Source organism: Apiospora kogelbergensis (assembly GCF_038363985.1).
Source record: "Apiospora kogelbergensis strain CBS 113332 chromosome Unknown utg000001l_segment0_segment0, whole genome shotgun sequence".
NCBI lineage: Eukaryota > Fungi > Ascomycota > Sordariomycetes > Amphisphaeriales > Apiosporaceae > Apiospora > Apiospora kogelbergensis.
Window position 1 is genome coordinate 4,097,648 of NW_027117418.1, and position 27,394 is coordinate 4,125,041.

The following is a 27,394-nucleotide window of genomic DNA, read 5'->3' on the forward strand; positions in this document are numbered from 1 at the left end:
GTTCCCAGAAGCTCCGACAAACGACATAGGCCGCTCGCATCGTAGCTCTCCCTTCGTCGGAGAGCTGCAGGATGGTCCGTCTGTTCGCGTTTTTGTTACGTTTGGAATGATCCAGTCAGTTGTCTCTCTCATTGCCGTCTCCATTGCCATGGTGAACTATTGCCCCTGTCATACACGACTTGACTTCAGGTGATAAGCTTGCTTTGGCTTCTGTTATTATTGTTGTCGCTGATATTGCGTGTTGACGCCCAAGAACATGATTCCCGCGGAAATGCAGCGAGCTGGTGGCAGTTGTTACCAGTCAGTGGCCTACTTCCACTACATCATGCACAGTAGGCCATAGGCTACGTAGCATCCTGCAGATGGACGAGTCAGTCAGGTCTTACTTTGAGCCACGGCTAATCAAGTTACGTGGCCAAGAAAGAGGCGTAAAAGGCCAAGTCTCGCCCTGTGCTTTGGGTTTCTGCGCCGCATGCGCCTCACACGCAAATTGTATGGGAAGATTTAGCAGGGACGGATTATGTGCCGCATCCGGCTATCCAATGCCGTCCATACTTGCTTCCTACTTACATACGCTGGAAGTAGATGGGACAGTCGAGACCGGATTACGCAATGCTGTGCCCGGAGCGGCGAGGGCAGGGATAAGGCGTCAGAGTCACGGTGCCCTTCTTGGAGTCGGATCTGCTTGTTTCATGTTTCGGGAGGTAGGGAAACGTGCAGGTTAGCGCTCCGTCTGATGTTCGTCTACCCCGGATTCTTCCCTTTGGGGGTTATTAGTTGCGCCTACTGCATGAGGCGACCCCCTCGGAGCCGAGCGTCTAGCGCGCCGTCTTCTCTCCCATGGGAATCCACGATGCCCATCATCCAAGACGACAAACTCCTATCAGCACTTCTTGGGGATACTTGGCATCTCGCCGATCAAACTGCAGACTACAGATGAACGTTGACCATTTGTCTTCCCCCATGCCCACACCTAGTCAGAGATCAAGAAAGGAGCATTCGACCGACCTGAGGGTTTCCCGGTTATTCGGCCAAACAAACGTCGCGTCCAACCTCCAGATACATCAACTTCATAGCCGCGCGTCTCCATATCACTTGTCCGTCCCACCTGCGCCTGCATGATGCATACGTCGCACAGTTTCTATGTGCGAGCTACTTTTACATAGGCAGGAGGGATACCTAGCCGGACATGCACGGGGCAGCCGTTCGTCGGGGACTACGAAGCGCCCGGATTCTCTAGACCTTAAATAGGGTTATGTACTCTGGGGTATTCTCAAAAGATCCATCTAGATCTCGGCGAGTTTCTTGGTTTCCCATGTGTATGGCGTTCATCGACTTTACCGTCAACATCCCTGCTCAGCCCTCCCCAATTTGGATTCTGACTTTGAGGTAGGGCTTGGTCTTCCGCACTTGCAGCTGTTCCATCCGTCCGTTCATCCACTGCAAGTCTTCTCCCTAACAGCCCGACTCAGGACCGAGGGAGAATCGCGGGGGCGGGAATACCAGAGCGGTTCACGGCCCCGGAAGCCCCCCCTTACTCTACTTCGTGAGCTGCCTCCACGAGTATGTGTTCTCGGATGAGGGACATGCCTGTTTGTTCTCCTTCCGTCCTTCCGGCCTGATCTAGCCCAGTGGCGCCTTTTACAGTTGGGTACAGAGCTTTGCCTCTCATTGGTGTTTGCTCTCGTTATTATTAGCTGGCGAGCGAGTATTACAGCGACTTAGCAAGCCTCAAAGTCCGTGCTACCATGACAGAGGGAGGAAGAGGGAAAGACGGACGAGAAAACGGGCGTCAGGTCTAAATCTAAGGTTAATCTAGGGGGGTTAGGCCTGTCATGACGCCAACGATGATCGACTTCTTGCGGTCCAACCCACATGGGTCCTAGAAGAGAGATAGAGAGAGGCAAGTCGGTCTAATAGAAACTGGATTTCACAAGGGGGGATTGGTTGTACACGCACACATGCTTAGCCTGCCTAACCTATTCTAGGTTTTAAGGTGCTGGAAAGCTGGTTGAACTTGTAAAAAAAGGAGAGTGCTACGACGCGCGACAGACTAGCGCGATGCCGCAGCTCAGAGTATAGTGTTCAGCGCCTCTTTCTCCTTGGTCTTGGGTAAGTCAGAGTGTGTAAAACGTCGCAATCAGACGCCGGTGTATGTTGGGGACGATTTGGTCACTGTCTTCTCTGTTCCCAAGGGCGAAGTGATATTATTGCTGGCAGTAGATCGGCATTGATGCAATGAATGACCTTGCAACGAAAATAAGCCCTAGCTAAAACTTCAATACACATCATACACCTCTTGCAGCTATGAACGCGAGGTAAGCAAGCGCCAGTGATAGACCCGAACACAGGGTAGGCAAAACGTGAAAATCTCGTCAAATCGTCGCTATGCGGGTGCGAATTTGCCCTCGATCAATCGTGTGTTATTGCTGCCGCCCCCTTGAGGGTAGTTGTCATACAGTATGAAGTCGAATGTGGAATGCAGAAACAGAAGAGAGAAAGGCCCCAAAAACGCCTGGATGGAACGCCCAATAACGCCCATGACATAAATAGCAATTAAGCTGACACCGCCCGTGGTGAATCTATTCGGCCCCCCTCCCCTTTCGAGCTCCCGTTCAGCCGAGCTGCGCACAGGTCCTCATTCCGCTTTTCGTTTTCACTTGCACCCGTTTCTCGCCCCGAAGGCTGAGCACCAATACATCTACATGGGGTATGCCGTGGCGTCGTGGTATAAAAACAAATTTATGTCATCGGTTGTAGCCGGCATGCTGGCCCCCATGCCACCCCCAAGGGTGGTGGGCTCGAAGCTCATGGCGGCAGCGGCGGCGGCGTGGTGGTGGTGATACTGGGCCGTCGTGGCCTGCTCCGTCTTCAACTTGATGTACTCCGACTGCAGCGCCGTGTACGCCTGGCCGAGCACGTCGTTCTTCTGCTGGGCCTCGTTGAGCAGGACCTCCAGGTCCTTGATGCGCTGGTCTTTCCTCTCCCGGTAAGCTCGCTGCGATGCCCGGTTCTGTGCCCGACGACGCTACAAGCCCCGACAAGTCGCACGGTCAGTCAAAGAACCCATGGCCAACCCTCGGAGCAGGTGAGATGGCAGGGGGGGATGCTTCGTCGCTTACCGAAAGCACCGACGGGGGTGCATTCTTGTATCGGTTCTCTCTTTTCCGCTTGGCAGCCGGCTTTGTGCTGGCGGCGTCGGCGGCGTCCCCTTTGATGATTTCGCCTGAGTCGTCGGTGTGGTCCTCAAAGTTGGTGTATGGGCCACCGTGATAATTGTGATCATACTGCGTCTGGTTAGGTAAAGACTGTGCATAGCTTGTGCTTGTTGCCCATACCGGGGTATCGCTTGGACTTGTCGAGGCTGTGGTCGTGGACGAGTCCATATATGCTTCGTGGTCGTGATAGGTGAACAGTAATGAGTTGGATGGGGAGGGCAAATCCAGAAGGTGATCGATCTCTTCCATGATGACTATAATACACTTTTTGGGGGGTTCTTCTCCAAGGGAGGATAGAGAAAGAAAGAGAGAGAAAAGGGAGGATGTAGCTTAGTTGGTATGGAGGATGAAGCCCGGGTTCTTCAAGTAGAGAGGGAGGTAGAGAGGGTTGATAAGTTGGGATGACGGATGCTTATCACTTGATGCCTTGTGAAGAAGTGGTTGTGAAAGCGCGACAGGGGTGGCAGGCTTGTCAGATTATATTTCGACCGCGTTTGCAAGTCCAAGTTGGGAAAGGCAAATCAAGGTTGGCTTTGTGTCTCTTGGTCTGGTTCGAGGTTTCGAGGTTTCGAGGTTCGAGGCTTGAGGTTCGAGGTTCGAGGTTCGAGGTCAAGCCATGCCTCTCTTCCCGGCCACCCAATCGCGCCTCTCGCTAGCCAATAAGGCAGGCATGGCATGGCATGGCATGGCATAGCATAGCATAGGGTAAGCACTTTCATCCCTGCAAGCTGGCCTGCAGGTTGAGCGCGCATGGCGTAAGATGGAGTAGTTCGTCCAGCTGGGAGCAGCGAGGGCACCATGTGTGCATGCAAGTACCTCGGAGTACCAGCATCTTCGGGATGGCAGAGCCGTGGACGTGGGATATCCAGCACGTACGTACGTACATGCTCAGGGTCTAAGCCCGCTGGGGAATGGCGAGGTGCGATTTAGGCATTAGGACGCCTGCTACGAAAGCGTAGACAAGCTTTTTCCTTATTTCCTCGGATGAAGAAGCGAAGAAAGTCGTACTGACGCGGGGGCGGGGTTCTGGTTCTGGTTCTTGTTCTGGTTCTGGATTTGGATTTGACGTCAATCCAGTCTTCGCAAACTGCTGCAGCCAAGTATGTCCAAGGAAGTGAGTGACACGGCGATACCGAACGAGCGACGGCCCCGGGCGGCGCCATCGTCTTCTCGAGACCACGCTCGGATCGGACGACTGATGCTATTTCTAGCCAGTTGGGACATCGGTAAGCCCCAAGCCGACTGACTGACTGGCAGTCAAAGAAAGGAAGAAAGGCCCATCGTCTCGTCATAGGGTAGGGTTCCCGAGTTAAGTCCAGGCCCCCGAGAGCTGCACGCTGCTGACATGGCCAACTGAAGCTTGGACGGGGGGAGAGAGCAAGCAGCCCTTGGCACGTGCTGGGAGGGTGCTGGGTATGCTGGGTATGCTGGGTATGCTGGGCACCTAGGGCGGCTTCAGCGCTCCAACGCTCCAACGCTCCAGCGCTCTCCAGCGCTCCAACGGTCGTTCGAGGGGGGAGGGGGCGATCGGCACAAATCCCGCCGCTAGCCATCAACCCAGTCAGTACATGTGCTTCCTCTACTTTGCTCTACTTCTCCTCTGGCTTTTGCAGATCTGCCTCCCGATTCGATTCTGCAGTGAGAATTGAGAAAGATCCTATTTGTCTTGCACCGACTGCATCCGGCTTCTGACAGCTGACTCAAGCTGAGCTGTCGGGTCTTACTTGCATGACCGAGAGCTCGCCTACCTCCTCGGAGTCGGAGAGGCGAGGCGCTCTCCTCGTACGAATGAATAAGGATGTCTAGCTGTCCGCATCAGGCCAAACCCCAGGCCATTTCCGTCGTTGGTGTGGCGGTTACGATCAATAGGGTCTTAGGTGCATCCATGTTCTATAGCCGACCCGCTGACGATGCATTCGCTCTCTGCTGCTTGCTGCAAGTGCCTATGCATCTCCCAATGAACGGCGTCGCCGCAGTGGTCAGGCCTATAGCCATGCCAGAACCGAGGTGGCTACAAGCGAGTCTAAGACCCCCCCAAGACACCCCCCCTGTACCGCATCTGCAGGAAGAAGCTTGGCTTGCTGCACGCCTGCACGACGGTTGCTTAGTTATGATGCTATTTCCGTTCATTTGGCTTACATTCTAGCCAACCAGACTCTGCGCTTCTGCCAAGACATTACATAAGGGTAGGGTCTGACCGCCAGAACATGTATAAGTATAGATCTCGATATAGCTCGGTTTCTGATTGGTCAGACGTGATCTGGGAAAAACACTAGACCCTGGTCGGCGGCCAACCCCGCCGGTTGATGGCTTGTCATCATCCTCATTATGATATCCCCCCCCACGACTGACAATCTGTCATCCGGCGGCCGGCGAGTGCGGCGACGACAGTCACAAGGACGGAGGGGGGAGGTAGTTTGCACGGTAGCTTTGCTTCAATCATGATCGATGGACTTGTTATTTACTTTGCCACTTTGACGTCTGCAGCGTTTTGAGAGCTCGTCTGCTTCACCGGGCAGGCTCGTGGGCCGCTGACGGTTTAAGCAAAGAAGCCAGTTCACCACCTACCTCCCCCTTCCTGGCACTACTTGTCTGGCAAGCCTCATACACACTACTCCAAATCTCAAGCACTAATATGCTACATAGTACTTCTGGCGGACCGTACCGAGTATATATGTGAGACACGGAGGAGGGCTGGAGGGGTGCTACCTTGATCCTTCTGGAAGGAGGGTTCTATTCTGTGCAGCCGTGCCCACCACTTGTTCTTCTTTTAGATCTGCATCGTACGCCTTGAGTGAACTATCGAAAAGAGGCGTACGTAGCGGACCCTAGATGCAGGGGCAGACATATAACGGTCCGTATTTGTTGACGCTGACTACCAGTCTCGAAGCAGTAACTACCAAGAGCGCCGGCGAACGCCTTGGCATAGCTAAGATCTTTAAAACGACTCTGGATCCATGTGACCACCCGTACGAGATGCTAGCTCAGCCTTGCAGGGCGTGTGGTTGACGAGACCGCTATTCCCGTTCCTGAGATTGGCCATTGATGATACGATACTGCGTCAGACTGGGTCGGCCAACGTTCGCCGCGACGCTTGTTGCTTCTGATTTGTGCCTGCCCAGTCTGCCCAAGAGCGGATACCCAATCCCGCCGTTCCGCGCCGTCCATGCACTCAACATGCTTGATGATGTCTTCTATGAAAATCACCACCTGCCGGACTCATATACAGCTACATGAGTACATGGCGACTTCGTGATAATAACCGCTGCTGCCTTATTTATGCAGCCTGCAGCCCATGGACATATTCAGCAAAGCTAAGTGTCGGGCGTTCGACGATGGATCTTACTGCGGCTTACCTCATAGGCGAAACTAGGTGGCTGCTTGTTACGCCTCCCCTCCAGCCCTACACCCTTCCAAAACGTGTGGTACAATCATGTGTCGGCAGGGAATAGAAGTATCTGGTGATGCTGAAATGCTGCCGGCTCGCGGCAGTCTCGTAATTATGGTGTATATAATATATGTACATGCCCGTAATTTCGTACCGTAATCCCATCCTTTGCGCTTCGTCTCTGCGTCATATGCTGCTTGCTGTTCTGTATCTGTGGCCTGCCCAAAGTAAGTGATAAGTCGTATAATCGTTTACCACCCCAAGCTCTTTTGGGGTGTTGATTCTGCCATGCTTGGTTGGAGAACAAAAAGCGGCAGATGTCGCCAAATATCGATCTCATGCATGCTTCCCTGGCAAAATCCCAACACACCCCCTACGGACTGTAGAGCCAGTCCAGGGTCCCTATCAACACACCCATTAAAATCGTTTAATGCGTAATAACTCGCACGGCTTGAAGAATAATTCCAAAGAAGAGGCCGCGCGAGACCTCCTCGATTTGTAGACAGTCAAATAGCCGCCCCAGTGCTTCGCTGGTGGCCGACTGGCCCATGATGCCCATCAGGGCAGCAGGAACACTGCTTTGGATAAACAACTTTCTCGCTTTCACCCTGAGTTCCTCTTTCTCCTCGTCAGTGAGTTCGGCCGGCCAGGCCTTGCGCTCTTCCTCTGTAGGCAAAGAGTTTTCTCGGATCTTCTTTAGATGTGCCGCTATACCCGAATCAGTCGTGTTCGTATCCAGGACGTTGTCCTGGATGAGCTGCTGTATCGAGACCAGTGACGGGTTTCCAGGGCGAACAAGGAAGGATTTCGCAGCAGTCAATAGTGTCCTGCGAATATTCCAGGCAGAAGACAACGTATACAGCTCATTGATAACAGCGAATAACAGCTCCACTGCCACGCGTGTTTCTTGCTCTGAAAGCGGCGAGAATTGCTTCCGTGTACGCTTCACAGAGGAGATGCTAGGCTGGGAATGCTTCTCGGGCTGCTGGGAGTTGAAAGACCTGGTGGGGGAAGAGAGGGCCGTGAAAGGAGACAAGGGGGCGTCATTCAGTCTCGATTGTGTGTCGCTACTCTGGCGCGTCTCGGTTGGCGAGTCATAATCGTCAGCCATTTCATGCGGTGGAGGCGGCAACCGCATGTTACTGAGACTGATTTCCGAAGGCGATCGCATCGCTGCCATGCTTGACGCCCGGCTATGAACTGCGCTGCTTGCAGTACTCAGCGACTTTCGCTCCCACCTATCAGCTCGAGATGGCTGCAGGCCTTCTTGTTCCGTGTCAACCACTGCGCTCGGCCTCCTATCCATTGGCGGCATTTTGCCTGGCTGGGTCGCGATAACAGAAGACCGTTGGCTGTCCAGACTGTCACGCGACCTCATGGGCGACACAGTCTCTGACTTAGGAAGAGCAGACAATGACAGAGGACGAGGAGAGTTGATTCCAGTGGTCTTGACCGCAGGCGGTGGTTCTCGGGCAGCTTGAGCCGGGTTTGGCGACTTGCGCTGCCCTATACCGATGTTTCCTAGAACACCAGTCACACCTCCTACGAGTCCTTTGCCTCCGTCAAGGGCGCCCTTGGGGGCATTCTGTATCACGCCAAGCATGCCTTTTCCCATTGACTCAAAGGAGAAGCCGCGATTTATGGCCTGTCGCACTTCTTGGTCCTTTTCAAGGAATTTCTTCATCGACTCAGACTCTGCCAAGGCCTTCTCCGCACAGGCAGCACGCATATATCGCTCTATATCCCCACGGAGGGACGACCGAGTGTGTATCTTCCAGCTAGGAAAGGTTGCGTGTGCTTCGAGAAATGCAGTGGCGCCTGAGATGGTGGCGAGTCGCCGAATGCTCTCGTGGAGCACCTCAAATTGCGCATATGATTTCATCGTCATCCATCCAGGATGCTGTACTGCAGCAGGTTCGATCTGTACCAGGTACTCCCATGTCGGTTTATTTCGTAGTTTGGTTGTGCCAGGTTCGTCGTGGATAGTGATAATGGCATTCACAAGAGTCAATGGCGGCGGCGGCCCTCTCGAGCCATCCTCCTCCTCGGGCTCCTCTCGACCTGGTGGGACAATCTGATCGAAGCTAGTAAAGCGACGATGCTCAACTTCACGTTTTTGAGCCGGAGATAAACTCTGTGGAGACACGTCTGCAGTTCCTGGTGTAGTTGGTGACTGGGGGACATTCTCACGGCTAGGAAGCTTCTCCGTTGCGGGTTCCTTCAGAGATCTACCCTGGTCAGGCAACGGTTGCTGTACTGCTTTCTTCGCCGAGTCAATGACCTCCTGATCGATGTCAAGGTCCAGTTCCTTTGCATTTTCTTTAATGGCGTCTTTTAATCGGCCGGCTGTCTCGGATTCCCTTTCTCTTTCCGAGGAAGTTGAGTCTCTGGCTTTATCAGCCTGAGCAATCATCTCGTTCAGCCTCTTCATTTCGTCCATGGCCCGCTCCATCTCTTCGTCCGCCTTTGAAAGCTTTTTCTGGTGAACTTGCTCCTTGCGGCGTTGCCGATCCATTTCGTAGCTGTTTCTGTTGCCTTTGGATAAGCTGATGCTGCCAAAATTACCGTCAATATCCGAGAAGGCCTTCTGATCCTGCATCGCCTCATCGATGGCATGTGACAGGTCGGTGTCGCCAGACTCTAAGAGGTAAACAATCCACCCGTTGATCCACTCTGGCTTTGAGCATGTCTGAAGCGTCCCCTCGAGTACAATGTTGGCAAGTATTTCCCGAAGAAAGATCCTGGCAGGATCGCAGTCGTAGGTCGGCCGGTCCAAGAAGCTTAGTAGATCTTCTGCAACCATCTTGAGCTTCCCTGCTTGTTGGTGGGTATTGAGTAAATTCGCCAGTGGGGATTCGGTATTGGAGGCAAGATAGCTGTACATGGCATCTGCAGCGGAAGTCTTGTTGTCGGCGGAAACCGAGGCATATGCCGATGTCATCTCCGAGAAGAAGACAATGATGATGGAGCAAGTGTGAGTGAGGAAATCAACAAATGCGTCTGCTGGCCTTTTGCGGCTCAATTGGTTCGATACACTCAGGACAAACGATGTCAATACTTTCCGTACAGAAAGCGGGAATGAATTGTCACTTGGCACGATTGGGCTGTACCAATACTCGATATAATCGCGAACGACGGCTTCGACAAGATCATTAAGAGCCTCTCGGGTCTCGGGCTCGAAATCATCGAAGCTCCTAACCAGCGACTGGAAGTCGGTCTCGTCATTTTGGTCCGATCTCGTCTTGGACAGTTGTGATCTGGTTTCAAACAATCGATTTAAAAAGTCGGTCCCCTTTTCACCACGGACAGCCCGTGAGACTTCAGGGTGCTTTGCTTCCCACGCAACGAACAAAGTGATGCCGGAGAATGCGCCGATCACGACCAGGCCAACTTGGCCAAGCACTAGATAGGTCGCTGCGGCAAGTCCCGCAGCAACCCCTCCCAGCGTTGTGGGTGTCGCAGTCGAAAGAAACGTAAAAATCTTGGTCATAACATCGTCATCGTTTTTGGCGGAAGCCGGCGCCAACGGCGGGTTCGGATTCGACGTCTTGGTCGTCTCGGATGCAGCACCGTTCATCGATTGCGCTTTATTCGGGAATGTGTTTGCGTCTTCAGGCAAGGCGGCCGAGTCCATTTGGTGCTGCGCATCACTTGGACTCGCATTTGTAGAGGAAAACTCTTCGGAAACTCCCATCGTAAGTTATCCCTAGCCAATATGACATGACCCCGGGCGGTGAGTGGTGATGAAGTCGTTGTCGCAATTACAGAGGATGAGGGGTTCGCTGGTCTGTCTCCGAGGAAGAGAAAATGGGGAAGAGCAGGAGGAAGACGGCCAAGACACAGAGAACTTGAGGAGAGAGAGGTGTGAGCATCAAGAGAGAGAAGAGAGACCCGGAGATTGATTTGCTTCTGTGCGCGTTTCGAAGTCGGGATGGGAATTCGAATCGACGGTCCAAGACACAAGAGATGGGCCAATGTTACGCCAGTTACGCGGCAATCAATTAGGACATGCGGCTATAATTACGCTAAGCAAGGGGTGGCAGCATTCGTCTGCATTTGCCAGCATTTGCCAGCATTGTTGGTGGCCCTGTCACGCCCTGTTCTGTTGGTGGCTGGTCCAGAACATGGAAAGAACAGCGCTCTCCACCAAGCCTGGCAAGCCCAAATTCCCCAGCCAGAGATGATCTGACAATAAAACGTGGGTTTCCCCCCTTATTGAAACCCCCAACCCCTTTCCCGAACTCGTGTCGAGCTCTACGACCACGGATGCAGCAAAGCCCAACTTCTGGTTTCACGATCTCGTCATCGCCCCGCGAGGATCTGATCGACTCGTTGACAGGAATAGATTGAACGGGGAAGATATGTGTGTTTGACACAAAGAACAGAAAATTAATCGATTGGACCCCTGGATGCATGCACTTGGTGTGCACTGGTGGTTATGGCCTGCATGCATGCATGCGACTGCCTGCATACATGACAAACAATGCATTCGAATTAAAATGCCCAAAACAAAGGAGAAGAGCCCAGTAAAAGAGCCCAGCCAGGCCCTAAAACCAATCCTTTCCTCCCCCCGGGCCCCCAGGAAGACCCAGAAAGACGCGTTAGAGCTTCGAATCCCCACGCGTCATCCGTCTTTCTCTCCGAAAGCCCCCCACCATTAATTAACAATTGAAGCTCGAGATCCATCCGACAACAAGCACATCGCGCATGACAACGTGGTGGATAAACATCAACAAACTCCACGACAGCATTTTCAACAACCCGATCCTTGTCAGGAACTAACGCCTACCGCTTTCGAAGCCACAATTCCATCATGTCAGGCTACAAGGCCACCAAACGCTCGCGACGCGATGATGACAGCGACAGCGAGGCTGAAGCCCCAAAACCTACCAAGACCACCAAGAAGGCCAAGACTGGCAATGCTGTGAACGATGCCGCTGGTGGGGCGGACAAGGATGCCGAAGGCAACTCCTTCTGGCCTGTGAGTTGGCAATCTATCCCATGGTGCCTAATGCGATGGCTGGTCTGTTTTAAAACGGAGGTACTAATCCTAACGTGATGCGTCCCAGCTCACTGCGACCCGTCGAGTCGTGATATCCGAGTTCAAGAGCAAGCCCCTGATTTCCGTCCGCGAGTATTACACAGATGGTGCCGGCGAAATGAAGCCCGGCAAGAAGGTACACGGGACTTTTGCCCCATCTAGCCGAGCTTGCGCATGCACTTCGAAGCGAGCTAACATTCAGAAAATAGGGAATCTCTCTTACCCTCGATCAATGGAATAGCCTCATGAAGGCAACGGCAGAGGTCAATGCCGAGTTATCAGCCAAGGGACACGCTGTCACCAACCCTTCTTCAAGCGGTGCCCCCGCTGCGTCTACGTCGGCGGCGAGGCCCTCTGAGAAGGGCGACGGGCGGAAGAAGTCGAAGAGGGCTAATATTGAAGCTACAAGCGACGAAGAAGATGACTAGAACGAGGAATAGTACGAGCCGGGACCGATGGTTGTAAGATTGCAGTTGGGAGGACGGAGTGACAACGAAGAGAAGCTGCGTGACAGCTTGGGAAAGCTAAGCGACGAAGAAGACAAGAGGAGGACCATGGCGGGATACCCAGGCTGGGCAGCTGCGCCCAGCAAGTCTGATCTTCGCAAAATTGATTCGTGGCCGCGTCGAAGCCATCGGGTGTCTACCTTATAGCCCGGGGAGTAATCGGAATTCACATATGTGATGCGCTACGGAGAGGCCATTTGATGGCTTGGCTGGATGCTGTTGCTTGCCAGCAAGAGGTTTGGAGAACCACGGCCAGAGCAGTGTAACGACGGAGCAATCGTTACAAATGATACCCATATTATTGCCACTCGATTATAAATAACCCTTGGGTTATTGTGCATTTTCGGCCATACCATATGCGGTGGATTTCCTAACATGGTAGGTAAAGGCGTCTTTGCATATGATCAAAACTCATTCTTGGTCTTCGAGTGCATGAACAGCCAAGGACGCAAAGGATGAGGCATCGGATGGCAATCCCTCATATCATCCCATCGGCGCCATATTTGCCCCGGTGACCTACGCGGGCCTGAGAACTGAACGCCTCCGACAACTTTGACGTGGCATGAGGCGCAGCGTCTGTCCTTGGTGGCTTGGGAAGGATTAACTCAGGGCCTCCTCGTATCCTCGCAGCCAATACTGGTAGATGGTTTGTTGTCCCCCTTAGCCAACGTGGTGTGTACGCATCTAACCCCTGGCGGCTTTTTCAGGGGATGTGCCACCCCCTGATTTCGTTGTTTAGGGTGGACATCTGTGTCGTCGTGTGATCGCCGCAATAACATTTGACAGTCGAGTCAATATGGGGGGATGATGGCTGGCCGGCGGCCGAGAAGAACTGGGGATAAAACCCAATGTCGTGCAGATGTTGAGTATGGAGGAAAGAAAATAAACAAACAGGGTGAAATCTAACTGGACAAGGGGTAGGGGGTCGGGCCGGTGCGCAAGCGAGAAACCAAATGGCGACTGATCCGGTAAGCTTGACGGAACTCAACAAAGTCGGCATTCCGTACAGCCGTCTTTCCCGATTTGCCTTTACGTCATGAAACTCTGTATCATAAGATGTGGTGGCGGCGGCGATGTTGTCGTTGTGCATATTCGGGATCTGTCGTCTGTTGTCCGCGCTGGAGTGGGCGGCGATAGGGGGCGTGGAGAATGAAAAGGGGGCAATGTGGTATCGGCACTCTAAAAGTGCTCACGCGCTCGTATCAACCGAATCCAAATCCAACATCGGTCGAAGCATACACTGGCATTATGCAGGTTGTGGGAAGTTTAGAAGAAAAACCTGAGCACAGCAAAGAATACCACGGCGGTCTTGGTAACCGATCTCTCCGAGGTTTCGTTCATCTGCAGGATGAATCCAAAGTTGGCAAGCGTTGGGTGGAAGGATGGAGGGAAACCTTCCCCAGGAAAATCCCAAAACTCTCAATGAACTGAGTCGTCCTCGAGAGTAGCCGCAATTCTATTTCGGTCGAATCGCCAAACCTTAGATGCGTATTGGATAGAATTCTCCGTTCGGACCCTCTGCTCCATGCTCCATGCTCCATGCTCCACGCCGGCTGGTTGCCGCTGTCGTCGCAACTTCCAAGACTTGCAGCAAGGGCATCGTCGATAGACTCTTGTTAAGGACTTGTTGAGAAGCCGCTAGGCACGACCCCTGTGTGGCCGGTCTAAGACTGCTGACATCTTGGCCCGTCAGGCACCGCGAAGACATACTGCTGCGTGCATATACTTCTATTTAGGGATACATGGGCATGTCATAATGAGATGGAAATGTAGCAATTGCCAAATCCTCAACGCCGCTCCGCGAAAGAAAAAGATACGTCGCGAGCTACAGGCACCCCGTGTATATACTTCCTGGCCAATTAAATATGCAACCGTAATGCCAGTCGTCAATCATAATACATGCAACCCAAGGAACTCAATGCAATGCGATGCCAGTCCAGTCCAGTCCAGTCCTTCACCCTCTTGAGTGTAACTCGTATACCGTCTAGTCGTAATTTATAATCGATCTCTCTGCGCACTGGGCGGTGGCTCGTTCCCCAGCGTATCTGAAGTGGCCGAATGAGGACCAAGCACCCCTGGGCCATCAATGCAGGATCCGGCAGCAGGTGTAGCGAGGGCAGGGGGCGGCGGTGTCGATCTAGAGTAGAGCCCGAAAACGCTTTGCTGGCCCTTTGAAGCTACCTTGAGGTTGCTGAACCTCGCCTCTGGTAGTCTCTTGCCAGCCCTGATGCTCTCCAAGATCCTAGATGGGATCAGCCACTTGTAAAATGGTGAAGGGGGTAGTAAGAAACAAAACAGAAGTCATTCGAGGCCAAACTGGAAATGTTAGATACGTACCATTCGACACCCACGAACTTTACCGCAGCACCTCGAACGTTCTGTATCTCTTTCTGCAGTTTAGTGCCGGCTAGTCCACCGCCCCCTCCCGCTGGGCGGCCCAATATGACATGTGTGACCTGTCTGCGGCCTAGATGCGTGGACAAGCGACCGCCGTGCTCCGCCAGGATGTGCTTCAGTTTATGGTCCGAGATCTGCGGGTGTGTGCTTCCGTTCACATAGATCACGGCCCCGGCAAAGAGCCGACCCGGCCCCTCTTCTCGACCCGGGGATACATTCTTGCTCTCATCGTCGATTCTCTGACCACACTGTGCTGGCCTCTTTCCTACTTCTGCCCCCGTTGTTGTCGTCGAGTCATGCCCCACCCTGTTCGTGGTACCAATGGTAACCCCTAGTATAGGAGGTAAAAGGGGCGTAGAAGAAGAAAAAGAAGAAAAAGAAGAAAAAGAAGAAAACGACGACGATGATATACTTCTCTGCATGATCCCAGGCTTCGCCAGCATGTCTGCGACAGAGCTGCGCGCCCTCGCCCGCAGCTCTGGGGGCATCACCGCCTTCAGCCGTGGATCCAAGTCACTGGCCCCAGCCCCAACCGCATCGGACACACGCTTCGCATCGCCGCAGAACTGCGAGTGCAGCTTGACATTGCGGGAGTCGCGCCAGCCAGTGCTCGCTCCAAGGCGGTTCTCGGCGCGCTGGTGGCCGGACGACGACGAGTTCCACGCGTCGAAAACGGCGCCGAACCGAGGCTCAGCCGCCTTGGTGGGCGATATAATTGCCCATTTGGCTCCTTCTCCTCCTCCTCCTCCTTCCCTAGCGGACGAATTCGGCTTCCTATTTGCACTTTCTAAATGTGGCGGTGGTTGTGGCGGTAGCATTCCGGCATGCCTCTTCTTATCCATGGCCGTGGGTATTAATAGGCCGTGTGTGTGTGTGTGTGTGTGTGATAGTGGCGTCTCTTGCCGGGTTGCTTTTTGGTGGGCAGTAACCATATGCTTGCCGATAATTGACAAGGATGGCAATAAGTAGTTACTTTTGGCCACTTTGCATCGGAAAACTCCTTACAACTAACCACCTGCAAACAATTGCGCGACCCCCAGAAAGATGCGATCCAAATCACTGTGCAGTATTCAACAATGACATCTGCCGCTACCTCGACAAAGCGACGGGATGTCGATTTAGACTGGGCGCGATTCAAGCACGTCATCACGTGACATCATGTCGTCGTGCATTACTGTCATGCATAGCCAAAGCCTCCTACATTGCCTATTATGCATGCATTAAGCCATCTAATGAGCAGTTATGTTAGTTAGCAGGAGCGGGGTTGGTGAAGCCGACTTGCTGGCGGGCGCGAACAGACTCGTTCATACCGTCAAATGCAAGTCACGGTCTCAGCGGCATGTACATGTATGCGTATCTTGCAGTTACCCGTGGTCATCGTCTCTCTTGCATGGCCACACGGGTCTCACGTCCTTGTCTATACACTTTGAGGCTGGTTATACTCCCCACCTCCCTACTACTTCACTACTTTCAGTAAGACTTACAGGGGAAAACGTTGAGGCACGACATGGCATGGATAGACTCGAGCTCCGCCTTGAGGCATTGGCGGCGGATCGGGACACGAATAAGGGCACCGTGGCAAATCATGCTGTTCTGTTCTGAGAGCAGCCGGCGTTCGAGAACTCGGTCTTTGGCTCGCCATAACTTGAGCGCGAGAGAGAGGAAGCTCCAGCCGAGGCTCCAATCGGGCATACGACAGATACCACATACCTAGATACATACTCGCCTGCTTGCCCCGGTTGCCTGCCCACTTGCAACAACATCTGACATATGTGATGATGTTATAAGCTATATATTTTCTGGCAGTATAGCGCGGCTTACAGGGGGTAAATAAGGTGTGAGACAGACAGGATCGCACACAAAGCGGCGGCTACTTATCCATCATTCGTGTCTTGTCTTTCTTACGTTATGTTATGGGTATGCTGGACGAGATGGGAGTCTTATGTAAGACACTTTGCAACCACCCAGACATAGACTGACAACCACACCACTCATCGCTCATCACTCAATGAGACGAAGGAGTTGCAATTGATTTGTTTGTTTGCTGACCGGGACGAGACGGCTCCCAGCCATACAAGACATGATAGCTAGTCATGTTCGGTCAACCTGCTTACTGCCACTTCTATTTCTGGGCTCCCCGCTCCTCCCACATCCCATACCATCCCACTTCTCACCTCCCCGCATTGCATGCTGTTGCGGTCGTCTGCTTCTTGCAGAAGAGGGCTGCTGCCGCTGTCTTCCCTTTCTCATGGCCCCGGAACTTGTGGGATCCCGCCGAACTAGAACAGCAGCACGGTGTCTCCAATTGTAACTTGCATCTTTTGGAGCCATCGCGGGGGAGGCGGGTTTCTCGAAGTTGCCGCCTTACTAGCCACCCCTTCTCTGATTTGTCTCGTCACGTTATCACACTCTCTCACTCCAATTAATTTCAACAGCCCAAGGTTTGGATCGTGTGGCAGACGTGTCAATCAGATCGTGGGGGCTGTAACCCAGACATAGCAGGCAAGACAGTTGATACCTAGACATACAGGCAGACAGGCAGACAGGCAGACAGAAACACATGCACTCTTCTTCATCCTACTCTGTCCCCATCCCCATCGCATGCAAGTGGCACTGGGCGCGCTGAGGGCGAGAGCACCAACAGGTGAGTGCTCGAGCGTACAGACTTGCTTGCGGCACCCGCGTAGCCACACACACATCTGCACCCTTCGTGCTTCTGTATTATCCCACTTTGCTGCATACATACGTCTATATACTCATAGCTATATCTACATGCAAGCGAAATACATTGATTGCATTGTGGGCACCTACAACCTAGCCTACTTTTGCGTGTATGTGTATGTGTATGTATGTGCAGGTCATCCCATCCCGTTTCTGGGACTGGATTGCCCCGCATACGCACACATATGTGGTAGCATGGATCGGGGAGAGCCTTCCTGCGGGCTGTATGTATAGCGAGCTGTGTTATGATTATGCAAGCAGGGCAAGCCAGCCCGGGGAAAGGTTAGGGGCAAGGGAGACAAGGCAGGCCTGGGCAAGAGGAGTAGCAGCAGCAGCAGCAGCAGCAGCAGCAGCAGCAGCAGCAGCAGCAGCAGCAGCAACAGCAGCTGGCATCGACCAGGCGTTCATGCAAGATGGGTGTGTCCTTCATGCTGCTGCCTGTGGGCGACATGGCCCCCTCCTAGGTAAATTGCCGTTTTGGCAGGTTGCCAGAGGGGAGAGGAAACGATGCGATGATGCGTGAGCGCCCGCCCTTCAAGCAGCAGCAAGCAGGTCATCCTCCCTCTCGGCCTCTTTTCTACATATGTACAGCAAGGAAACTGATCTCCCCGGGCCCGCCTTGCTGGTCCGCACGGCTGCATTCCCGCACTTTGCCTGGGTAAGCACTGTAGTGATCGTAATCGTACGTGGTAGCAGTGGTCGGGGCCGCGCAGCGCAGGCCTCAGGCCTTGCAAAAAAGGGAAAAAAGAAAAAAAGGGCGTGCGTCGTTTATTTCTACCTACCAGCATTGCAATCCCTCATCGCCACTTTTTATTTATTTCTCATGTTCCCCGAACGGGAGCTTGTTTCCCACTCATGCAAGGCGCGACTGGGATCATCGTTTTGTAGCAATCTCTTACCTGAAGTCATCCCCGATCTGTCGTGGGGTGGGATTCGCGAAATAAGGAAGAGCAGCAAGCTAATAGCGTCAAGGCCCGAAAGAGGGATCTGGAGAGCCAGGAAGAGGAAGGCCGATGACATCTCGCTATTTGGGTCAAAAGCGGAAACCAAATCATACAGACGGATACTCCCTCACTTCGTAGCATCCCGGCCGGGGCCCAGGATTGAAACGGCTGAGATTGTCGCGGGTCGTCGTTAGAGTTTTGACAACCAATTGTAGGGATAGCTACCATGCTCGGCCTTCCACAATACACTGACTGCAAGAGTTACAAGGGTAAAATTGATTCAATAGTGTCTCTCCCTGTTGCGTGCTTGTTCCGACGGCTGTCGTTGCAAGGGGCTCGCCCATTGACTGATGGGTGACGCCGACACCGAGGCCCGAGTCCAGACCCAAGCCCTTTAATTAAAAACACACACACGGCTCCTCATCATTTGAGGTCTTACAGACAGGCATCAGACAATGATTGCCCACCTCCTCTACGCGATGCAGTATGCGAATCATAGTTGCTTCTGCTTGCTGCTTGCTGCTTGATTGCTGCCAGGGTGTGCAGGGTGGTTGGGACGGGGGTTTGTGGGTGGCTGTGTGGCAGGACGTGGACGACGTGGACGCTGATGAAGGGGTCGACAAGGACCTGTGGGGTTTGTTTCTGCTCCCTGACAGCCCGGCAGGAATCATTGCACCGTGTAATGTGCATTTTCTTACCCACGCTTTTGCCGGCGCTGCACACACACACAGGCAGGCACGCAATACGATACAATATCAACCATTTCCATTTCCATTATGCAACGGCGCGATCTGCTAGCCCAGGTGGTGGGCCAGTCAAGTTTCGACTTCTGGCCTAGTAGATTAGTTGATTGTATGTGCCGGCAGCTTTAGGAGCTTGAGCTACCTATGGCTATTTCTCACGTTACCGAGCGTATCTTTGCCTCGTTAGATTATGCGTAGGTGACTGTAGATGTAAGTGCGGCTATGTAGGCGTATCCTCCTAGCCGCGCATTAGACAGACGCAGCTAGCGGCAACTGACATGGCACACAGATGGATGTAAGATTCATCTACGTCAAAATCCCCGCCAGTGAGCAAAAGAGGACCTTTCGTGAGTGGGTTTCCAATCTTCCTTCTACCATTGCAGTAGCAAGCAGCGGGCACGCGAGAGACCGACGCCGCCTGGACCAGGCCTTCCCCCGTGTCATCCCGGTCCGCGATCAGGGCCACGATGATCGCAGCGAGAGGATGCATCACCCACCCGATAAATGAAACTCAACGAGACCGACTCGTGAGAATCTGTGTACGTGTAAAAACCATACGAGTGGGAAGAGTACAGTATTCACCCCCTCCCCCAGCGAGCGACGGCTTGTATTTGGTGTGGAAGTACTCGCCTGTAAGCAACAGGGGCCCTTGAAGCCTAGGATCGTGCGCATGCCAGATCCCCCGACCCCATCAGAGCGTGTGTGGGAAGAAGATACGTATTCGCCAGCCCACACACATCCAGCCAGCATGTATGTACATACATGCCTGGCTTGGCGGGCATAGTACGCGCTCATTCGAGAGGGATCAGGCGATTTCCTCCTCCTCACTTGGCAAAGGATCAGACAGGGCAGCAGGTGGCAGGAGGAGGGATTAAACCAAGTCAAGAGCCCAATATGATGTTGTACACATGTACACATCGTACATAGCCGTCGAAAGCAGACCCCGTTCGGAATGACTCTCGGCCGTCCAATCAATACCGGGTAGGGGTTCTTTCAGCGTTGCGGGACCGGAAGACTCGAGACGTTTGCTTGCCTTTCTCGCCCCCCTCCCCCCCCCAGCCTCTCCAGCCACCGCAGAGGCACAACAAAAAGGCGGAAACGGAAACAATCATGGACGCTAGAAAACCAAGGGGAGAGTTCCCGCTTGCTGACTTGGTTGTCTCTCGGGCGCAGTACGGCTCGGACGAATGAAACATTCGGCTGAGTTGTCGCTTGTCATGTTCAACCTCGTGAGAAGAGACGATGAGGTGAAGAAGCCATACGACGACACGATGGCCAGAGTCGCAACCAACGACTGACGATCATCGGGACGCGCGACCACACATCAACCACATACATATAATCCGAATTGAAGGGAAGGAGAGGGTCAAAAGAGCCAAGACAGGGATGTAGGCGAGAGGGCACCGGGGAGCCTGGGAAAAGAGAGAGTTAGTTACCTGCAGTACGTGCAGCCTGTATGTAGGTATGTACTTGGTGGGCGGGGGGCTACAGTGGGCTACAGTGGGCTTAGGGGGGCTTAGGGGGTGCTGGGTGTTGCTTTAGAAAGAAAGTAGCGGTGAGAACTCCACCTGAAGAAGCTTGGACCCAACCTACTTCGCTGGGCCTATCACACACCGTCGTACATTGTGCCATGTACCACTTTCAGGCTCAGGGCTCAGTGAGTGGTCCACTGTAGAATTCGATACCGACAGCAACGAGCGTGTGGGCGTTTCGCGACCACAGTGTGCGGTGCAGTGCACTCAGTGGTTAATATTCGGATTCGGGCTGCATGTGAAGAGCATGCGTATTTCTTCTTCTCGCCCATCTGTATAGCAGTTGCTGAGAGAGAGTTTGCTTTGCCACTCGGCTTTTATACTGCTTCTGCTTGCATAACCCTACGTCATGCTGCTTCAGGGGGGCGGCTTTTGTCGTAGACTTCTCAGCAGTGTTATGTATTTTCGATGTTGATTCCCCAATTCACGGCCATGCCAATAATAGTTTTCCTATTATCATCGTTATGATTCAGGGGTCCGTATGATTGGTTATATTCTCCGCGACGCGTGTGAGTATGTGGCCATTCTACTAATAGTCGAACAGTAGCAGCCCAAAAAGACAGGAAGAAGGATATCGCGCATTCGTTCCATAGCCATTGCCTATCCACGTTCCGCCCTCCAATTGGGTCGATATTCTCTTCTGTGAATCCACAGTATGTATGTACTAATGGATGGTGCCGTCGCCCATTAAAGTCAATTGGACGTGGGTATGTATATGTGTGAATACAACAACAGCTCTGGCGCGTCACAGAGTAGCGACAGTCGCACTTGGTCGGAGTCGACATTGTTGCTCCATACTTCAGGACAGATAGGGTTTCGCCATCCCATACATACATACTGGGGGACGATTCATTGCATTGGTATGGTATGGCTGCCGAGGAGGAGATGGCCCTTCCTTTCCTCACCCGGTCGAGAAAGATACAGATTGTACGTAACCCCGGGTCAGATGCGTATTGATGTACATACACACATACATTTATCCCTACCGCTGACAATGCCGCGTGGGTGTGGGCTTATCCTCTAGCACGGAAAACGGTCCGCGTCTGCAGAAGGGGCTTGGCAGAGGTCAGCGCACGATAGGTCGGATAGGATAGACTTGGCAACTAACCTAAATAGGAGTATGTACTCCATTCGACGACGATATCTGGCCCGCCGCCGGCTTCCAGTGAATTCGGGCTAACATAGCGTACGATGAACCAAAAGCATAGAAGAAACTGCGAGAGTTCTTCTAGCGCGGCTAAGTCAAGTCATGAGTGGCTTGGTCTACAGAGAACGGACGACGCACGTTGGCGGCTCTAGGGGATCTGTCAGAAACGACCTCACAGGCGCTGACTGCGGGACTGAAGATCATTGAGGGGGAAACTGAACGGGCAGGGCAGGGCAGGACGGGATCGGATTTCAGAGTTTCGGCCTTCTCCCCACTACTGGCTTATGCTTTGCTAACTGTCACCTAAAGGAAGAAAAATCTCCTAGCCCCCTAGGTCTAACAGAGACTTGTTGATTGTGCCTTGCCTGTTCAAGACCAAGTGTGGTAGGTGTCGACGTGGGTCGTCCTCATTGGCCGTATACAAAATATTCAGTGGGACCGGCGAGTACTTGTAGGGTCGGCACTGTACGGACCTGCAAATGAAGAAGCCAGGATGGCACGGGTAAGATGATAAGCGCTGCCTACATACGTTAGCAGCCTGCAGTACTTGCAGCATTACCTCGATGCTCCCCTTGTCTGTCAGCATACGACCATGTACGCCAATATAGATACGTCAAGTACTCCGTACTATTGCAATAGATGAAATAAAAAAAGGCACGGCAAGGGTAGGCAAGCACTTGGAAAATATTCTGACGAGTCGGATTCTGGGAACCAAGTACCGAGGTGGGCGTGTACGACAATCAACCCCCTTCTCGAGCCGCCTCTCCGGCCACATCTTATGATCCATACCTCCCTAAGATCCTTCGCCGCGGTGGCAAGCGTCGTGGAAAGAGTAGATGAGACTGCTTGCTTTTCCGAGATGCCTTCCCGAATAGCTCGCCAATGAGAATAGGCAAAAACAACAATGTGGTGGCAACGAACAGGCCAGTTAACACGCCAGCTAATGGACCAACTCCCATGTCCCCGGGACGGTGAGACTATCCCAGGCTGCCATGCCTGGCTGGAGGGAGGTCATAATCGATTATCGAATACCCATAGAAAAGGGTGTCAGGACGGCAACAGCCCGATGAAACGCCCCGGTGCTATCAGGGCACGAGCCATTTACGCCTAGGGAGAAGTTCATTTGCCAAATATTGGAGTTCACCATGGGGGTCATGCATGGGGTAAAGAGATTGCTGATTGGACAGACGCACGATTTGCATAGCCGCTGCCCGCTGTGCGTTAGGCCGCTGCTGGCTCATGCAAGTGCTCAAGCCCGTTGAATAGGGTCCCCTGTATGGGTGGTGTGCGCAGAGCAAGAAACTCGGGAAGGTAATAATAGTAAGTGCTTAGAAGATGATACTGTCGATCTTTGAAGTCGCGATGGATTTCAGCTGACTTTGTGATCCAATTGAACCCCCAAGAAAGAAAGAATGCCTTGCCACATTGAGAAGGCCACAGACAAAGAGGTAGTGAAATGGGAAAACGTACGGGACCTTGTGTTGTTGCACGTGCGGTGCATTGCGTACGACAGAGTTGGTATTGTGTTTTAGCTTCCGTCTACGGTGTCGAGATGCTCACCATGATCGCAGGAGTTGTACCTGTTAGCCGCAACGGGCACTGGCTACATCGCTCATCTCAAGCGGTCTGCACTCGGCTCCGTGGTATTGTTCTGATCAGTAGGCCTCGCCAGGTAGAAAAAGAATCACTTCTGAGACCTATGGCTTGGGGAACCAACCTCAATGGCCGGTCCACCCGGAAGAGCGGAATAATGAGCATGTTTTGTCCACCATGGTAAAGCTAGCCCGGATTCCTTCCTCTTGCAGTGACTGTTGTGGGCAAGTCTTGAGGTTGGTTGAATAAGCGACTGAGGCTCTTTCTGATATGTTGATCTCGGTTAACAGCTTAACGCCGCCGGTTCAAGGAACCATCATGTCTTTGAAAGGCGGCGCTTGGTAGCGTGTTTCCTTTTCCTGGAACGGGATTGCCTCTCTATGCCGCAATAGACGGTGGAGGCTACAGCTCCTTGCCGACGCTGCTCCGGAATCGACCGGACAAACGGGCAGTGCTGGCTCCGCAAACCAGCAGGCCCCTGTTCTCATTTGTGGTGGTTGAAGTCCCCTTCGAAGTGAGACAGGCAAACCCTTGAAGAGGTACGAATCTGGATCAACCCAGAGATCGACAACCATGTGGCTCACCGCGATCTTTTAGGCTTTGGCTAGTCTGTGCTGAATTAGACGTGTGCAATGTGTCTGGCTGGAAATACACAACTTCGGTGCCATTTGACTCGGGTGCCAGCCAGTAGGCGGGAGCCACGAGCCAGTCAGCAGTCCAGAATGGTGCCCGCGCTGTCAAGCCACGTTCTTCGTGTCTCTTACCGTGGGCAGGTCAGGAGGGCTAGGGCTGGAGGACAGCACAGACGGTTATGCTTCGTCCAGAAAGCCTGTTGCTGATAGCAGGGTTCGTTGGGTCCGCGTAGACTTTGAGAGTCAGTCAGGCCAAGACTTGTTTCCCGCGACTGTGCGCCCTGGCCCCATCCGCATCCTTGTCTGATATATGGAGGTTAGTAGTAACTGGAAGAAGGAAATCTTGATCCCAAAAGGTTTCCCTTTGCTCCAATGAATAGTCCCCCAAGGTGAAAAGGGGCATTATGTTCTGTATAACCCTATCCGCAAACCACGAGGGCCAAAATACTGTAGTTCGAACACTGTTGCGGAAATGTTAATGCAAGTGGCGGTCTTGGCGTAAATTGCCTGATAACCTGCATTGCGCATTGCGCATTGCAGCATGTTGAGGCCAAGCGGAATCTTGCATCGAGATACGTAAGTCCTGCAGAGAAACCACTGAGGCGTTTCCTAGTTTGCTGCAAGCCCCGCCTTGGATTGGCAGATTATCCGCTACGTCTGATGCTCTAGAATTCACAACCTAGCCGTGGCGGGCACCGAGTCTCGCAGGCGGCGTCTGGGTGACGGAGAGATGCCATAAGCCTCAACGGCTACGCGATTCTTGATTCTTCTTTTCCTCACCCTCGGCGTGTATGTGTGTGTGTGTGTGTCTGTTGAGCGGTTAAGCCTACGCGACTGCAATTGCTCAACGGTTCTGTGACCATGGTCATGAACCTGCATGGCCTGGACGGAGGTGTGTAGAATGTATGCTTCGGTACATCGCGAGCCATCATATCGTGTGCGCGCCATGAATGGTTAATTAGAGGGGGTTGGCTGGTGGATCCGACTACGCACACAGCTCCATCGACTCGATAATGATATATGGCCTCATCATGTGTTGCCGTACCCGACCACAGTCGATATATAAAAGCACAAAGTTGTATGGTATGCGTTGCTAGCCCTTTTGAGGAGCGTGTGTCCAATGTCAGATGCATCGTGCATTTGCAACCCCATGAAGCAGGTGTAACGGATGTGCACCTTGCGTAACACAGCTTGCAGCCATTTGCATAGAATGCGGTAACGACGGCGCACAGCGGAAAGATAGCGGACAGTGAGACCTTGCCTTGCAGATGCGCAGCATGTTGGCCATATCCATCCTCTGGGTTGGTACGGACTTGCAGATTCTCTTACGTCCGTTGGAGCCGTGGTCACATTACGGCCTTGCACTCCTCACCAGGCGGAAAGAGACCGTCTGAGCTCGGGAGAGGCTACGGCCTCGTCTATGCCGTCTGACCAAGAAAAGATCAGAATAGACGTACATACGTCCTTGTCTTGGCTGTCTGTGAGCCCGAGAGACAGCCATCACCTCAATTTTTTTCGTTCCGGGAAAATGTTTAAAGATGATGATGTTTCGTGCAGCTCTTGCAGCTGGGGCCAGCTACATACATACACATACTAAACATAAATACTTTTAAGCTCACAGAGCGCCGCAGTTGCCGAATAACTTGCATACACCCAGGCCCTGGTCTTATGTATGTATATGTACGTGCATGTGCGTGTGTATAGGTAATGTAGTAGCTGTCGATGTACAGGTAGCGCGCGTGCATTGGTTGCCGTCTTGACTAAGGAGCCCCGTCTCCAGCCAAGGACCCAAGATACCTTCTGGTTTAGTCGATGGCGCGTGTGTGGTTGACAAGAGGATCGACGTCGCGCGCACTTACATATACACGTATTGCCTTCCCCCATGCTCGTCAATCATCAAAATACAAGACAGCTCGCGCAGTCGGCGGGATTCATGAGTCGAGAACCCGTCTTTGGCTCTGACCGATTCGGCCGAGGAAAAAGACTAAGCCCACAAGGTTACTTCCTGGTGACGGATTTCGCATCCAGTTCACCAGTTGTTCGTTATTCCCTGGGATCTCGCGCGCTTTTGGGTTAGATCCAGCTTCGGTCCGGATGTTGAGAAGTGGTAAAAGTGCTGTTGATTCTATCTCAAAGCCCAGGAACCCTGCAACGGTCCCACTGCCATGGCCGGGGTGGATGAGCGGACGCCCAACCAGGGACCCTGCTTATCTTGTACAAGTGAGAAGAGGGGAGGGCGAGACTCGCAAAGAATGGCTGCCATGCCTCTGCGGTGGGGTGAACGAAGCGAAGTGATTACTGGTACGTGTACTGGCACTGCAACGCCTTGGTCGTTAATCTTCCATATTAAATTCTCTATTGGCCGCTTGGGGCGTCGCCCATGGTTTAGTCAAGAATGTTTCCAGACTGTGACGGCGGGCGGATGACGATAATACCCGGACTAGGTGTTCATCATATTGCTCACGAGGCTCAGCCATCGGCACGAACAATGCGATTGTGCTCAGAACGTTACCCACATCGTACGCAAATGAAGCCCGCGCAACTGGCGACCTACAAGCCTGGCCTGGAGGATCAACAAGCGCTCGCCGAAGCGCCAGCAGGCATTGCTTGCGAATAATACGATGTGGGGAGCATGGGGGTGTCAATGGGCTCTGGGTTCTGGGTTCTGGACTCTGTCCAACACGACGACGTCTTGACGGGCAAGGCAACCTGTAATGGCTTGCAGTGCGGTAGTTGACGTCTGAGTGCGTTTCCGTGTCCCCAACCGAAACTTTTTACAGGTACTCAAAAAGATCACCGCTCAACCGCTCTCCGTCGAGCGCGGCAGTCCCGCGAGGCGACTAACTACTCGACCTTGCAGGAAACGTCTCTACCTCCTCCATCCCCTTAGCAATTCGAGGCAAGAGACCCAGAGAGGAATATCCGAGTCTATAATGGGAGAACATAGCCCAGGCCAGGTTGCTCTCGCCAGACAGAGAAATCGTGCGAGCAAAGTAGCTAGCTACAGTAGGTAGTGAACGTAACATGAACCGTACCGATCCGAGAAAAGCCACCTAAGCCACCAGCGTCTCAGGAACCCAGTACGGGAGATATGAACAAGGTTCCTGTGCCACGGTGCCATGCCTAAACAGTGTGGCCGTTGGTCGGTGAGAGTGAGGGCTGACGGGACTCCCACGATTTCCCGATTCTACTCCTCACTCGCTGGATTGACTTTCGGCGCAGACCATCTGGCGATCCCTGCCTCTTTTGTCGCTGGCAACTGTTGCACACACACACACTCATACACACACTCTCTCTACCGCTCTCCCCATCTCGCACTGTGCTCGCCTGGACCGAATTCTCGAGGTCCTCAAGTTAAGCACACGGCCGATTGAATGTTTACCACGACGGGCTCTTCACAAAAGAACTTCTCCAAATCCCGGCTGGATGAGGACGGCGATCCACGCCAGAGACGCCGGCTCTAGATATAATTGAATCTCACCTGTACCAGCTGATGGCAGCCCTGTGAAGTCTGAGTGACGTTTCAACACCC

The 27,394-nt window shown here is 53.1% G+C and overlaps 6 protein-coding genes across 6 annotated transcripts; 2 read left to right on the forward strand and 4 right to left on the reverse strand.

Moving 5' to 3' along the window:
• Nucleotides 1-2,701: 2,701 nt before the first annotated feature.
• PG998_001302 (bZIP transcription factor) lies at nucleotides 2,702-3,467 on the reverse strand (the record flags this gene model as incomplete). The annotated part of the gene is made up of 2 exons (XM_066868120.1): nucleotides 2,702-3,028; nucleotides 3,123-3,467. 2 exons carry the CDS (start codon nucleotides 3,465-3,467, stop codon nucleotides 2,702-2,704), a joined length of 672 nt encoding a protein of 223 aa, XP_066736535.1.
• A 3,566-nt stretch (nucleotides 3,468-7,033) lies between these two features.
• On the reverse strand, nucleotides 7,034-10,300 carry PG998_001303 (5-oxoprolinase; the record flags this gene model as incomplete). Its single annotated transcript, XM_066868121.1, has 1 exon — nucleotides 7,034-10,300. One exon carries the CDS (start codon nucleotides 10,298-10,300, stop codon nucleotides 7,034-7,036), a length of 3,267 nt encoding a protein of 1,088 aa, XP_066736536.1.
• Nucleotides 10,301-11,419: 1,119 nt separating this feature from the next.
• Nucleotides 11,420-12,075, forward strand: PG998_001304 (rna polymerase ii transcriptional coactivator; the record flags this gene model as incomplete). The annotated part of the gene is made up of 3 exons (XM_066868122.1): nucleotides 11,420-11,587; nucleotides 11,676-11,783; nucleotides 11,857-12,075. The coding sequence occupies 3 exons, from the start codon at nucleotides 11,420-11,422 to the stop codon at nucleotides 12,073-12,075; spliced, it is 495 nt and encodes a 164-aa protein (XP_066736537.1).
• A 2,073-nt stretch (nucleotides 12,076-14,148) lies between these two features.
• PG998_001305 (DNA repair protein REV1) lies at nucleotides 14,149-15,368 on the reverse strand (the record flags this gene model as incomplete). The annotated part of the gene is made up of 3 exons (XM_066868123.1): nucleotides 14,149-14,395; nucleotides 14,491-14,881; nucleotides 14,963-15,368. 3 exons carry the CDS (start codon nucleotides 15,366-15,368, stop codon nucleotides 14,149-14,151), a joined length of 1,044 nt encoding a protein of 347 aa, XP_066736538.1.
• Nucleotides 15,369-17,520: 2,152 nt separating this feature from the next.
• On the reverse strand, nucleotides 17,521-18,291 carry PG998_001306 (uncharacterized protein; the record flags this gene model as incomplete). Its single annotated transcript, XM_066868124.1, has 2 exons — nucleotides 17,521-17,657; nucleotides 18,171-18,291. The coding sequence occupies 2 exons, from the start codon at nucleotides 18,289-18,291 to the stop codon at nucleotides 17,521-17,523; spliced, it is 258 nt and encodes an 85-aa protein (XP_066736539.1).
• Nucleotides 18,292-18,991: 700 nt separating this feature from the next.
• Nucleotides 18,992-19,466, forward strand: PG998_001307 (uncharacterized protein; the record flags this gene model as incomplete). The annotated part of the gene is made up of 2 exons (XM_066868125.1): nucleotides 18,992-19,067; nucleotides 19,342-19,466. 2 exons carry the CDS (start codon nucleotides 18,992-18,994, stop codon nucleotides 19,464-19,466), a joined length of 201 nt encoding a protein of 66 aa, XP_066736540.1.
• Nucleotides 19,467-27,394: the final 7,928 nt, after the last annotated feature.